At 38.1% G+C, this 14,192-nt stretch overlaps 1 protein-coding gene across 1 annotated transcript; it reads right to left on the bottom strand.

Annotated features, from left to right (window-relative positions):
• Positions 1-5,347: 5,347 nt before the first annotated feature.
• LOC110464974 (peptidoglycan-recognition protein SC2-like) lies at positions 5,348-13,600 on the bottom strand. Its single transcript, XM_021520502.1, has 5 exons — positions 13,513-13,600; positions 8,418-8,549; positions 7,701-7,820; positions 7,396-7,599; positions 5,348-5,735 (listed from the first exon to the last, which is right to left on the bottom strand). Exons 1-5 carry the CDS (start codon positions 13,559-13,561, stop codon positions 5,395-5,397), a joined length of 846 nt encoding a protein of 281 aa, XP_021376177.1. The 5' UTR covers positions 13,562-13,600; the 3' UTR covers positions 5,348-5,394.
• Between the last annotated feature and the right edge of the window lie 592 nt (positions 13,601-14,192).

Consider the following 14,192-nt stretch of genomic DNA (forward strand, 5'->3'; position numbering starts at 1 on the left):
TATATTAGCGTGTGTTCTTTTATACACGTCTGCTGCATGAGCTTATTCTGGTATGCCCTTTACTTCTGAGTGCTTCCTACTCCTTTTGCTACCTCTGATGCATGAAACCTTTGTAAAATATATATTGTTCGTTTATATTATAAAAAATTGTTGCTAGCGTCGAAAATCTAGCTGAAATATGCTAACGATATTTAGATTTAAACCTGAGAACTATCTTATAAACTTATAATAATCAATTTAGTCGTAGTATTTTTTTATTGTATCTTGTAGCAGGCCATATTGAAAACAGTTTAATCCAAATATGTTACCATAGCTTCATAAAGGTAACATTATTATCATTGTATGTTGGGAAGTATACCTTTGAGACAGAATAGATTTTATTTCTGTCTTTCTTTTTGAAAAAAAATGGCGATTGAAAATTTCAAAGAGCATTTACATTCAGAAGGTTTAAAAAATACAATTACCGGAGCGAAAACGTAAATATTAGTTATATTTCGCAGGAATAACAGTGAAAATTTGGAAGATAGCAATAACATAGATTGTCGTTATATATTGCAGCGATGATAAGCGAAACAACATATGTCGAATCGTTTAAGGATCACTTGCTATTTGCGTGATTTCGCTGTTGTTTTTACCCGTTACGTCTAAGCGAAAACACGATGAGTAGAGTTGGTTGGTTGATTGTACAGTTTAACGTCCTATCAACAGCTATGGTCATTTAAGGAGGTGCTTCCGTGTGTTTGGTGTAGGCGTGCAAGTATGTAACAAACGATGTGTAGGGAGTCAAAATATAACAGCAACATAACAAAATGGTACGTACCAGTTACAACATAGTCAAGCGCTACTTAATGCTTCCTACAATACACGTTTACGATTCCCAGACATTACGATTCATAAAAACTCTAATAAATTATCAAGAAGGCATAGTTAAGTATCAATCAGAAGTTAATGAATCAATTATATAATTGTGCTATGAGGTAAATTGAGTCGGTTTAAAACCTCCGAGATAATTCCGATGCAAACGAAACTGTAAGTCGAACTTACACTTCATCGGTGACACCTGTCACGTGAATCTTTGTCGAATCAAGGTAATATCACAAGTAAGAAAAACATAGTAGTGACGCCATCATTTAAAAAATACGTAAGTGACAATAATCAATAGTATATTTTTTTCATCAGGTTACCATTTTAATGTATTTTAATAATAAATACTGTTTTCGACCCTACCAGGATTATTCCTCTTTCCTCATCATCGCTTGATTACCTAATAATTTACAATTCCTTTTTGTGTGTGTGTGTACCATCATTGTTGTATTGGCCACTGTCAAATCAACACTTGTCTTGATTTCAAAACTTCTATCTATATTTTCATATGAGAAGACTGATGCATTCGTACTCATAACTCATATCTGCTATAGATCTTTATATATCCCAAACAAAGTAAATATTAAACCCAATGACAAAATAAAGACGAATAATGAAATCAGTCTTCAAATAACTTTTAGACATTCTGGACTAAAAATAGAATGTTTATAAACGTATTATGAGAAGTTCTTTTTAAACGATTATAAATGTAGTTTTCTTAATTCGAGAGCTTAAAGAAAATGCTTAGCAAAACCGCAATCCGCACTTCAGGACAAATTCATTCCGATCGGAAATCGGTGTAGTGTTGCTAAATAAATTATGAAACTTAACAAGAGGCCCATAGGGCCTGTATCGCTCACCTGAATGTGTTTAAAATAATTGGTATGAAGTAAAGATATAGCACTCAATGGTAGGTGCTGTAAGTACATATGAATTTTCAGAAAGATCCATCCAGTACTTGAGATATAGCGAGAACAAACTTCAAACAGAGCCCCACCCCTATGCCCCTAGGGGGGGTGGGGGGGGGGGGGCCAAACCCACTGTTTATACAAAATTAAATCCCCTTGGCCCAAGGATGCTCAAGACTAAATAAGGATAAAATCCCTTAATCCCGATGTTCGAAGAAGGATTTTAAAGGTTATACCGCTATTTCTCCTATTGGGCCCAGCCCTTCTGCCCCCTAGGAGACCACACCAACTGCTTATCAAAAATTGAATCCCTTTTGCTCAAGGATGCTCCAGACTAAATTAGGATAAAATCCCTTAATCCCTATGGTAGAAGAAGGATTTTAAAGGCTTTACCTTTAATTCCCCTATTAGGCCCCGCTTCGCAGCTTCCATGGGGTTTAGACACACCGTTTATACAGAATTTGTTCCCCTTCACCAAAGGATGCTTCATAGCAAATTTTGACAACATCCTGTCATTCGTACAGAATAAGAAGGTTTTTGAAGAATTTGCTATGTTTTCCCTAATGACCCCGCCAATCTGCCCCCAGGAGGGCCACACTCATTGTTTATACAAAATTGAGTCCCTTTTGCCCAAGATTCTCCAGACCATATTGGGAAGAAATCCCTTCATCACTATGTTAGAAGAAGGATTTTAAAGATTTACCTCTATTTCCCCTATTGGACCCCATCCTTATGCCCCCTTGGAGACCACACCCACTGCTTATACAAAATTGAGTCCTCTTGGCCACAGGATCCTCCAGACCAAATTAGGATAAAATCCCTTAATCCCGATGATCGAAGAAGGATTTTAAAAGTTTTACCTCTATTTCCTCTATCGGGCCCGCCCCTCAGGTCCAAGGGGGGGGGGGGGCACACCCACCATTTATACAAAAAATTGTTCCCCTTTACCCAAGGATACTCCACACAAAATATGGACCAAATCCTTTCATTCCGACAGAAGAGGAAGGATTTTAAAGACTAATTTGCTATGTTTCCCCTATTGGGCCCCGTCCCTCAGCCCCAAGGGGGGCCACACCCACCATTTATACAAAATTGGTTCCCCTTCACACAAGAATGCTTCAGATCAAATATGGACCAAATCCTTTTATTCCTACAGAATGAGAAGAATTTTAAAGAATTTTATTTTGTTTCTCCTATTGGGCCCCACCCCTCAGGCCCCTGCGGGGCCATACCCACGGTTTATACAAAATTGGTTCCCCTTCACCCAAGGATGATTCAGACTTAATATGGAACAAATCCTTTCATACCTACAGAAGAAGAAGGATTCTGAACAATTTGCTATATTTCCCCTATTGGGCCACGCCCCTCAGCCCCCAGGTGGGCCACACCCACCATTTATACGCATTTGTTCCCCTTCCCCAAAAGATGCTTCTCACCAAATTTGGTCAAAATCTACAGGGCCGTTCAGGACAAGTAGCGTTTTAAAGGAAAAGTTGACGGACGGACGGACGACGGACGCTGCACCATGGCATAAGCTCACTTGCCCTTCGGGCAGGTGAGCTAAAATTTAAGAATAATAGTGACTCTCCTGTTGGTATCAATTGCGATTTTAAATGCATACAACTGACAAAGTTAAATGTTTAGACGTGATTCATTGACAAGTTCAGTTTACCAAATACTACCAGTAACCAACCCACATGTACTGATATACACCCTATTAAAACAGGAGTCTAGCTGCCACTTGTGAGATCTCTCAGTCTTATATTTAATCCTATTTTTTCTACAAGATTGCTCCCTTGTGTATCGATGTACATTGACAGAGGTATTGGAGTGACCAAATCTGTATCTGCAACTGCTATTGTTTGGTAAAACTGTTGAAAAACAAGCTGTATACACGTGTTTAAGTATCTCTAGACATATAATTGTCAGGTTTTTAATCTTGAGATATAAGGACTACCGATTATAAATGATAAAATAGTTGATCAATAAGACAAATGTAAAGAAGCCAATTTGTTTTGTTCTGTGACATCAACAAAGCATTTGGAAGAATATCGCACGGGGATCATATATATAAATTTTTATTATGTAAAATTGTTTCCAGACAACTCATCTCAATAATGATGGTCTAATTGATGGAAAAAGACAGTAAGTTGCTGACAATTTTAGTGATGATCTTAGAAAACATCTTTTCTATAAGGGCAAATAGATAGGGATTTATTCTTCATCCGGCCTAAACAAGATCTCTCATCTTCTCTAGGCAGAATGATTCTGAGACATTGTAACCTAAGTTATTCCTCAATATATTTGCTGTTAATGACGACGGTGATCAGAAACGTCGAGGTTAGTTTTCAAAAACAATGCAAATTGCTCTAACCATACAAATGTGTCTTTTCAAAAACAATGTCTATTAGAAGACTTCGACATTTGTTTCCAGACATTATGTGTAGAACATTTAAATATCTAGATTATAGATGTACTACATTTAAATTTCTAGAGATTATATGTACTACATTTAAATCCCTAGATATTATATGTTCTGCATTTAAATCTCTAGATATTTTATGTTCTGCATTTAAATCCCTAGATATTATATGCTCTACATTTAAATCTCTAGAGATTAAATGAACTTCATTTAAACAATTAATTTAAGATTATGTTATTGTAGTGACAATATGTACCTATGGAGAGTTCAATCGTCTTGTAAAAGAATAAGTCTGCATAAAGATATTTTTGATATTTTTAATAGGAGTTGTACTAATCATGTGAACAAATCATTTCAGGCATATGGCACCAATTACCCTGACAATGATCATTTAAGACACATTAGACTAGTGTATGTACCCATAGCAAAATCCCACTGGAGCTTAAACAGGATGTTTACTCGCCTGGTGCTGATGCTCAATCCCTACTGTACTATTGTTTTTAACTATTCTGGTGTCATAGCAATAATAATTACATTTTACCCTGTGTCAGTTAAGAAATCATGCTGGTAATTAGAACTAAGTAACTCCCACTTAAAATTGTATTTTGAAACGGAATGTATTGTTTAGCAGTTTCAGATAACAAAAATCGGGAAGGGGTAATAAAACGCTAAAACTACAATCAGCTGCCATAATTGAGAGACGCTATCAGATGGTTTTTGTCTCGAGAGATACACACCTTGTCAAGAATTGTACTAAGTATTTTTTTCACCTCGAATGGTACCGGTGGCCAAACTGTCTAAGTCTGGCTCATGCACTACTCGATTTATGAAACCGTGCTTTCTTGCAAATGGCTTAATTCAGATGATACGGTCAAAAAGTCAAGTGTTTACATAGAAACCAGCATCCAGCTTTAACTTTTCCCGAGATTCATCCATATTCATTGACTAACCTTAACTTTTACCAATGTATCCACTGCCAAATAAATTTAGATTAAGAACAGAATCTGAGTTTGAGTATGAGAATGGTTTCATAAATAAGGACCTTTGTATTGTCCTTTTGTGTTGACGGTGTGGTTTACTGATGATTTAAGACGACATGGAAAAACTCCATTATTATTTATATCACATGCATAACGATAAAAATATGTTGTCTTTTCCTGTTTATTTCTCTTCGACGTAAAATGAAATTACACATAAGACTCAGTGTATGGTCGACGAGTGGGTGATGTTATATCTTCCCCAAGTTCTTATCTCTGCATACAGTTGGTCTCCTGGACAGTCCGTGTTTCCTACGTCACGGTGGCCAAACAAACTGTAACCACTTTGGATATGACCTTTGCTGACCCCACACTGCGCGAGAGCCTTGGCGGCGTTAAGGGCGCTTGCTGGTGGCAGTGAGTTCATGAAGTTCCCCATAAAGGAGACGGCGTAAGCCAGTGAGTTGTAGTGCAACGTATGAGCGCCGACCACGCCCCAACCTCTTCCTTCATACACACGTCCATCTTGACCAATCAGGAAGCTGTAGCCGATGTCGCTGTAGCCTGTGTAGACGGAAGGGAGTATGGGAATCAACAAGTATGTACCGGAAACGAAATATTACCAAAAATGTTTAAACTGGCAAAAATATTCACAATTCATTTTGTGTTCAGCATCGTATTCCACTTAAGACTCACCTATGTCGGATATTAGTATTTTTGCGTCCATAATAAACGAGGAAATTGTGGTTACTTGTAACCTGTAAGTGATATGTTTACTCCCGGAAGCCAAAGAAATCTACGGAAATCCATAAAAATCCACTCTCAAACACTGAGGGGGATTGCGTTAATCAAGCCATATATATTTTCCGTGTGGTTGAGGGATGCATTTTCAAAACGAGATCTGATTTGGCTGGTCTCTTCGATCAAAATATTATTAGAGAGATAATGTTGACTGGAGAGTTCAGTGGTTAAACCGGACAGCATTGCTTTGCTCGGGTTTGGTAAGTGCCCATTTCATCATAAACCCTGTCAATGATGTTATAGACTGCAGTCACACATTTCAAAATACTCTAACATAAAATCAGGACTTGTTGTCAAAACATCGGTCAACTCAATTCTGTATAATAATTAAACGTTTAAATCAATACAGTATATTTTGGTTGGCGTATGATACATAGTTTAATTTTCGTATTTACAGTACAACATTATAAAGACATTAACATGAGCAAACCAGATCGTTTTAAATTGTTAACGGCTCAGAGCATTAGAGGAGCCGAGTGAACACAGTAATTAATCCATATCTATACCAAGACGCTTTCAAGAGGTGTCATGATACAAAAGCCTTAAAGAAGGGAAAACTAAAAGCATATGATTCAACAACGTCTTATGGGATTCGGTAGTGTTCAATTATATTCTATCATGTTTAATGGTATTTTGCAATAATTAATGGGATTAACCACTGTTTCATGGTATTCTGTAATGTTTAACAGCATATATTCAGTAATGTTTAATGGTATTCTGTGATATTCTTTGAGATTAGTAATGATTTGATGAATTCAGCGATGTTTATTGGATTCAGTCACGATTTTTAAAAATCGGTAATGCTTTTTAGGATTCAGCAATATTTGATGTGAATCGCCATAGTTTGATGGAATTCGTTAATGTTTTGAAAGAATCAGTAACGTTAATTTTTTTTGCAATGTACGTTTTTTAAGCAAACTGTGTAATTCTTTTGATATATCTGTATTACTTTGAAAATATTTGTACGAGGCAGTTTTGCTGGTTTAGTTGATTGAATTCAGGTCTGTACTATTACATATCCTATTAAGACTCTTAACATAACATAAGTCCTACAATAGATGAAGGAAGGAAAACGTGGACAATCACACTTTCCGTGAAAACAACACGAGTTGCTGTTGTGACAGAAATGCTAGCCTAATTGTTCGTGTTCACTACAAAAAGACAATCAGTTCTCCATTTTGTATTATTGCGCTTAACAATGGGGCCGTGTGCAGCCCCTTCTTTGAGTTCATGTGGTAGTTTTGCGATATGCACCTTTAAAATACATTTGAGTTTTGCGGTAAGCACCGTATGAGATTAGGTAGTAGTTTGGTTGTAGTCACCTCCGGAGATCATACGATCAATGTGCAATACTCACCTCCGGAGCTTGATTCTGGTGTGGTACTTACCACTGCTTTTCATGTTGAAAATGTGGAACACTTACCTCTGGAGTTCATGTGGTAGTTCTGAACACCTTTGAGTACGCTAGCACACTCAGCCTCGTTATGACACGTTCGACCTTCCGTATGGTGTACAAAGAACAAGTGTACGGGATGATTTAATGTAGTCACGTGGGTTGGCCTTGTCGCACCCCAAGTATCACGGGAAATAACTTTTATGTTATCGCAAATCGATTGATCAGTTCCTCCTACAACACACGTAATAATTTATAGTGTAACTTAACTAAAACTGGCAAAATAAAATGCCAATTTGAATAAAATGTTGACAAATATAAAATATTGACAGTACCTATGTGATGCGATGTGCAGCAACGATTAGTAGCATCTCCACTGCACTTCCCTGTGACGTAAGATCCGGTACAGTACAGATGATCATCCTGACATTTGCCTCCAATATCGGAACATTGACCTGAATGGGCAATCAGAAATATGACATCAACCTTTGCTGGTTCGGGGAATAGACATGGTGTATACAGCTTGATGTATGTTTGCTGCTATCACAAGAACGTATTTCTATTAATAAACAAAAGTCATCTAGCGAATTTTTTGGCACAAACTGTACTTACCGTGTGGGAATATAAGACGATTTGGGTTTCTACAAGTTCTTCTTAAATGTCATTTGCAAGGCTTAGCGATCCACATATGGTTCTTTAGGGACTACCGGAAGGTTCAGTCAGAGTTCTATTTTGTTGGGTTATAGGAATGTTCAAGGTCTTATATTTCCTACTTATCCTTATATTTCAATCGCTGATAGATATTGACAAGAACAAATGACGCGACTAAATGGGATAAGTTATTTGATCGATTTGACAAAATCGATGGGAACAGAATTTCTCTAAAACAAAACATAAAAGGTTTAGAGAAATAGAATACAGGTTCTGAAAATAAGCAATTCTGATATTAATTGGATAGCTATTTGATTGCAATCTCTAATACATAATCAGCATTAGAACAGACTGTTATCTGCTGGTGACAACTTGAGACACGTGCAGTTTGTGATCAATACCTGATGACGCAGACGGCAAACAACATCTTCTGGATGCAGATCCCGAACACAAATTGCTGACGTAGTTACCGGAACAGGAAGTGCTCTCATCCTGACAATGTCCTCCGTGATTCATACATGCCGTGTCGGAACCTATGTGTTCACAAATGATAATACTAGTATCTTTACGATAAAGGTTAATTAGGTCAGAAGGTTTTGTATACATCTTCATATGTAGAAATGCGATGCAATCAATCAATAAAGAAACAAATAATGGGATTCACAAGCTTCTTATATCAGTTTTACATTGATATCAACGTTTTACTTACTACACAAACAATGTACGTATTAAACGTGTCGCTACGTTGCAAGACCGACTGGTCCCTTTGTCAAGCTATGAGTGAGTGAGAGATTTGTATATATTTTTTTACCTGTACAACGATTTGATGAACTTGTATATTGTTCATGTCACTCGACCCGAGACGTTTCGCCTATCGATAGGGAGCGTATACACACTGCATCAGATAGGTACCGGGTAGGGTATACACCTCCCCTGTTATGTCAGTATAAGATCAAACAGATGACTCAGCTGGTGACCCCCTCGTCTCGGTTCATGTTCTGTGGTTTCCTGATTTTGATTGCTTCTTTGATTTGTCTCGTTTTCGTGTGTTGTTCCTTTCAACTATCTTGGCATTGTCCTAATCGACGAAGTGATTTTGTGTGTTAGAGTGATCTGTTAATGCCGATTTATTGTACTGGGTGGCGGATGTTTTGCGTGTGGATCTGGTGAATATGATGTTGCTCATTTTCTCTACGTCCTTTTTGATTTTTTGATGTTACCTTTCTTCCCAGTTTCACCTATATATGACTGCTAACAATTTTTGCATGGAATTTGATATATAACTCCTGTTTTGTCTTAAGTCTTTGGGGTGCACCAGTAACTGTCTGAGGGTTGTCAGTGGTCTCATCGGTGTGCTGAAATGGCAAATGTCTCAGATGTCCCCTTCACGTAGGGTATAGTGACCCATCCTTTGCTTTTGGTTTTGCTCTCATTACTTTTTTCTGTGTCGTTGTACTATTTTCTGTCTTTTATTTTACAGCTCTTTTTACCTTGTTAATTGGGTGTAGCCACAACGGTTGAGTGCGTCTTTTATGTGCTGTTCTTCCCTGTGTCGATCGTCCTGCTTTGTTATGATGTTGTGGCCTCTGTCGAGAAGTGAACATACGACTCCAAGATTTTGGTGTAGTGGATGGTGGGAATTGAAGGACAAATATTGATCAGTGTGTGTCGGTTTGCGGTACACTTAAAGTTTGATCGTGCCGTTTTTTGCGGACAATGAGCAATTGGTATGGTTCCGTCTTTTTCCTCCTCGTGGGTAAATTTAATGGAATTTGTTTTGTCCACTTGGTCCATGTGGTCTGTTAGGTCCTGCACTGCTCCCTTTTTGACTATTTCTATACATCGTTTCCAAAGTTTGGGGCCGCATTCTATGAGTGCCGATCTAATGTTGGTCTGCTCTAGGTGTTCCATGAACAGATTCGCGACTATGGGTGACACAGGACTTCCAATAACAGTTGCGACACGTTTAATACGTACATCGTTTGTGTAGAAAGTAAAACTTTGATATCACATATTTCCAAACTGATGAATCTTATTGAAATATCTAAATTATTGTCCGCCGTCGTATATGTTAGACGTTGCTCAAACTGTTAAATGGTTTCCGAAAGCATTCGTGGAGTTGCCATATGATAATAATGTCTCTACAAAGGCGTCTATTACGGGCTTTGAGATATTGGTCCAACATTTTCATTCGCAGCGAAATCTTATGTCTTAAGTTCAGTTTTACAAGTTCAAAGAAAATAAGTTGATGTATCGTAAAACAAAGGTGTAAAATTAAAATGATCAAAAGAAAGCAAGATAAATTTATTCTTGGTCCACTTTCACTTTATGAATAAGATCTTGTGTTACTTTATATCATATACTCCCGTATCACTTTATCAGTGGTGTAACTTGATCTAACTAAACTCTGCTGTCACTTTATCACATAATTTCAGTGTTACTTTATAACGTACCTCCCTTTTCTTCATCAGGTAAATCCGCTGTACTTTATAACATAACTCCTATTCTACTTTATAACTTTATGCTCGTCTTACCAAATCACATTACTCGGGAAATGTACGTCACTTTATCTCTTAATGTTTGTCTTTCTCTGTCACTTAACACCAAGATAAGTCGTTACTTTATCACTCAACTTCCGTGGGTTTTTTTTCATATAATCGGTGTAAAGCATCGAATTAGCCCTTACAAAATTGTATCCGGTGTGATTTATATAACCTACTAGGTTTGACATTTGAGTTACGGCGATCCCAATTTCTCCCTGAAGATGAAGCCGCTAAAAAGCGGGATATCAGTCTTCCCTTTTATTATGAAGCATGTCACCTGATTCCTGTTTTACTTTTTTATCGTATTTGACTTCTGAGTGCGTTCATTATGTTCTGATGCTGTAGTTGGATTTGCTAGTATTATATTAACAAGGTGTTAAGTTGTAAATACAGTACCTCGGTTAGTTACATATTTGGACCCCGATAACATCAAATAAGGTAACGACAATTTTACGCGGAACTCGAATCTAATATTTAGCGGCATTGCTCAAAAGCACATCATAGAAGGTGGTAGCTTCTCGTAGGACGTGAAATTAGTGCGTCATACACCGCTTTACCAAGATGTATAAGTCTAAGGAATAATGGATGTAAAAGTTGTAGCAAGAATTTTAAGTTCCAGACAAACATCGATACTAACAGTTAACAAGAGGCCATACCTCTCAGTGAGGAACGAGACCAAAGTTTGGTGTGCGATACTCTATCATTCTCAGATACAATGCATACAGTAGGCATACGAATTTTGGTGAACATGCTCTGAACAATCTTTGATATTTAAAAGGTACAACGAGCCATAACTCTGTATTGATTGAGGCACGTGACCCTATTATTTGTACGTCATACTCTAAACTCCTCAGATCCATTGCCATACAAAGTTGTGTGCACAAGTTCTGTGCAATTTGACATCACAAAGGTATAACGAGCAATAACTCTGTTTATACTGAGGAACTAGGCCACATTGTTCAATGTTCAAGATACATAGCTGTTATCTAATTTTCTGATTAATTTATAACAAAAGTGAAAAAATTCAAGCTGTGAAAGTTAAAGCGCAAATATATTGCTGTCACCAAACCGGCCAATCAACTAGCTAACAAATCTATTGCTGTCGCCAAACCGGCCAACCAACTAGCTAACAAATATATTGCTGTCACCAAACCAACCAACCAACTAGCTAACAAATATATTGCTGTCGCCAAACCGGCCAACCAACTAGCTAACAAATCTATTGCTGTCGCCAAACCGGCCAACCAACTAGCTAACAAATCTATTGCTGTCACCAAACCAGCCAACCAATAAGCTTACAAATCTATTGCTGTCGCCAAACCGGCCAGCCAACTAGCTAACAAATATATTGCTGTCGTCAAAGCGACCAGCCAACTAGCTAACAAATATATTGCTGTCGCCAAACCGGCCAACCAACTAGCTAACAAATCTATTGCTGTCACCAAACCGGCCAACCAACTAGCTAACAAATCTATTGCTGTAGTCAAACTGCCAAACAACTAGCTAACAAATATATTGCTGTCGCCAAACCGGCCAACCAACTAGCTAACAAATCTATTGCTGTCGCCAAACCGGCCAACCACCTAGCTAACAAATCTATTGCTGTCACCAAAACGGCCAACCAAGTAGCCAACAAATATATTGCGGTCGCCAAACCGGCCAACCAACTAGCTAACAAATCTATTGCTGACACCAAACCGGCCAACCAACTAGCTAACAAATCTATTGCTGTAGCCAAACCGCCAAACAACTAGATAACAAATCTATTGCTGTCCCCAAACCGGCCAACCAACTAGCTAACAAATCTATTGCTGTCCCCAAACCGGCCAACCAACTAGCTAACAAATCTATTGCTGTAGTCAAACCGCCAAACAACTAGATAACAAATCTATTGCTGTCACCAAACCGGCCAACCAACTAGCTAACAAATATATTGCTGTCGCCAACCCGGCCAATCAACTAGCAATCAAATTTATTGCTGTGGCCAAAGCGGCCAGCCAACTAGCAAACAAATATATTGCTGTCGCCAAACCGGCCAACCAAGTAGCCAACAAATCTATTGCTGTCGCCAAACCGGCCAGTCAACTAGCTAACAAATCTATTGCTGTCGCCAAGCCGGCCAGCCAACTAGCTAACAAATATATTGCTGTGGCCAAACCGGCCAACCAACTAGCTAACAATTATATTGCTGTCGCCAAAGCGGCCAGCCAACTAGCTAACAAATATATTGCTGTGGCCAAACCGGCCAACCAACTAGCTAACAATTCTATTGCTGTCGCCAGACCGGCCAGCCAACTAGCTAATAAATATATTGCTGTCGCCAAAGCGGCCAGCCAACTAGCTAACAAATATATTGCTGTGGCCAAACCGGCCAACCAACTAGCTAACAATTATATTGCTGTCGCCAAAGCGGCCAGCCAACTAGCTAACAAATATATTGCTGTCGCCAAACCGGCCAATCAACTAGCAATCAAATCTATTGCTGTGGCCAAAGCGGCCAGCCAACTAGCAATCAAATATATTGCTGTCGCCAAACCGGCCAGCCAACTAGCTAACAAATCTATTGCTGTCGGCAAACCGGCCAGCCAACTAGCTAACAAATATATTGCTGTCGCCAAAACGGCCAGCCAACTAGCTAACAAAGAGTTGCAACAGCCATTGTAAAGGGTAAATGTCGAGAAATGAAATTGATTTCTATTCTTTATCTACAAAAGAATATAAGCATGTCTGTAGATATTGACTAACTTTACGGACTCTAATATGAAGCAGTTTACATACAACTGCCACGAAAGCACAGAAACAAGGACCATGTGATTTAGGCATCTTCTTGGACTAATTGGATTGTTTACTCTCAAGAATATCATTGACATGTTTTATGTAGAACCCGTGTCTTAGCTTGAAAGAACACAATTTGTCTATGTGGCTATTTCAGATTTAAATAGATTTTACTTACCGACCACAATATGGAGACTTGCCACCGCTATCAATATAAGGAGCGACATGATGCACACGTTTGTGAAAGTTTAACTCCTGGCGATAAGGTTCATGTCACACCAGGAAACTTACGGAGGCCCTGTCAGATCAAACACTGCGGTAGAATACAAACCAATGCAAATTTCGATTATTGTTATTATGACAACATGACGAAAAAGTGTTGGCTTACTACTGCATGAAAGCTGTTCTAAAAGCATGACGTATTCGATTTTCCAAAAGTGAATTTTCTTTTCATTGATAACCATATCCCTGCTTTTTTCACCGACGACATTCGATGATGACAGTTGATGTCATTTTTTCAAATATCTCAGCCATTGTTTTCTTTTTGTGTGGGATGTTTAGGTGTCTCCTGTGCTGTCACAGAAGTTTCAAATGCGTGTTTGTTTCTTCTTATTCACTAATCATAATTTGCTTTCTATGAGTTCTTCAGAATATTTGTATGTAAACATATAAATAAATGAATTTTTATTTTGACATTTTTTGAGGGGTAAAATATACAATCGAAGAAGCAATAATTGCGAAAAAAATGCACCAAACCCTTTATTTGACTTGGAGTAATTATGCATTATACACAAACGTTTCATAAACATTAAGTTTTTTTCGGTTTAAAATTATTATTGTTAATACTGGTTGGGGGGG

This window comes from Mizuhopecten yessoensis, unplaced genomic scaffold (genome assembly GCF_002113885.1).
Source record: "Mizuhopecten yessoensis strain PY_sf001 unplaced genomic scaffold, ASM211388v2 scaffold1539, whole genome shotgun sequence".
Classification (NCBI taxonomy): Eukaryota; Metazoa; Mollusca; class Bivalvia; order Pectinida; family Pectinidae; genus Mizuhopecten; species Mizuhopecten yessoensis.

What these genes read in the sequence shown, in the direction of transcription:
- LOC110464974 (XM_021520502.1), bottom strand. Translation starts at nt 13,561, where the DNA reads ATGTCGCTCCTTATATTGATAGCGGTGGCAAGTCTCCATATTGTGGTC. An exon ending in AAGTCTCCATATTGTGGTCG is followed by an intron (nt 8,550 to 13,512) that starts GTAAGTAAAATC and finishes GTGAACACATAG; the next exon opens with GTTCCGACACGGCATGTATG. An exon ending in CTGCACATCGCATCACATAG is followed by an intron (nt 7,600 to 7,700) that starts GTACTGTCAATA and finishes CGTGTGTTGTAG; the next exon opens with GAGGAACTGATCAATCGATT.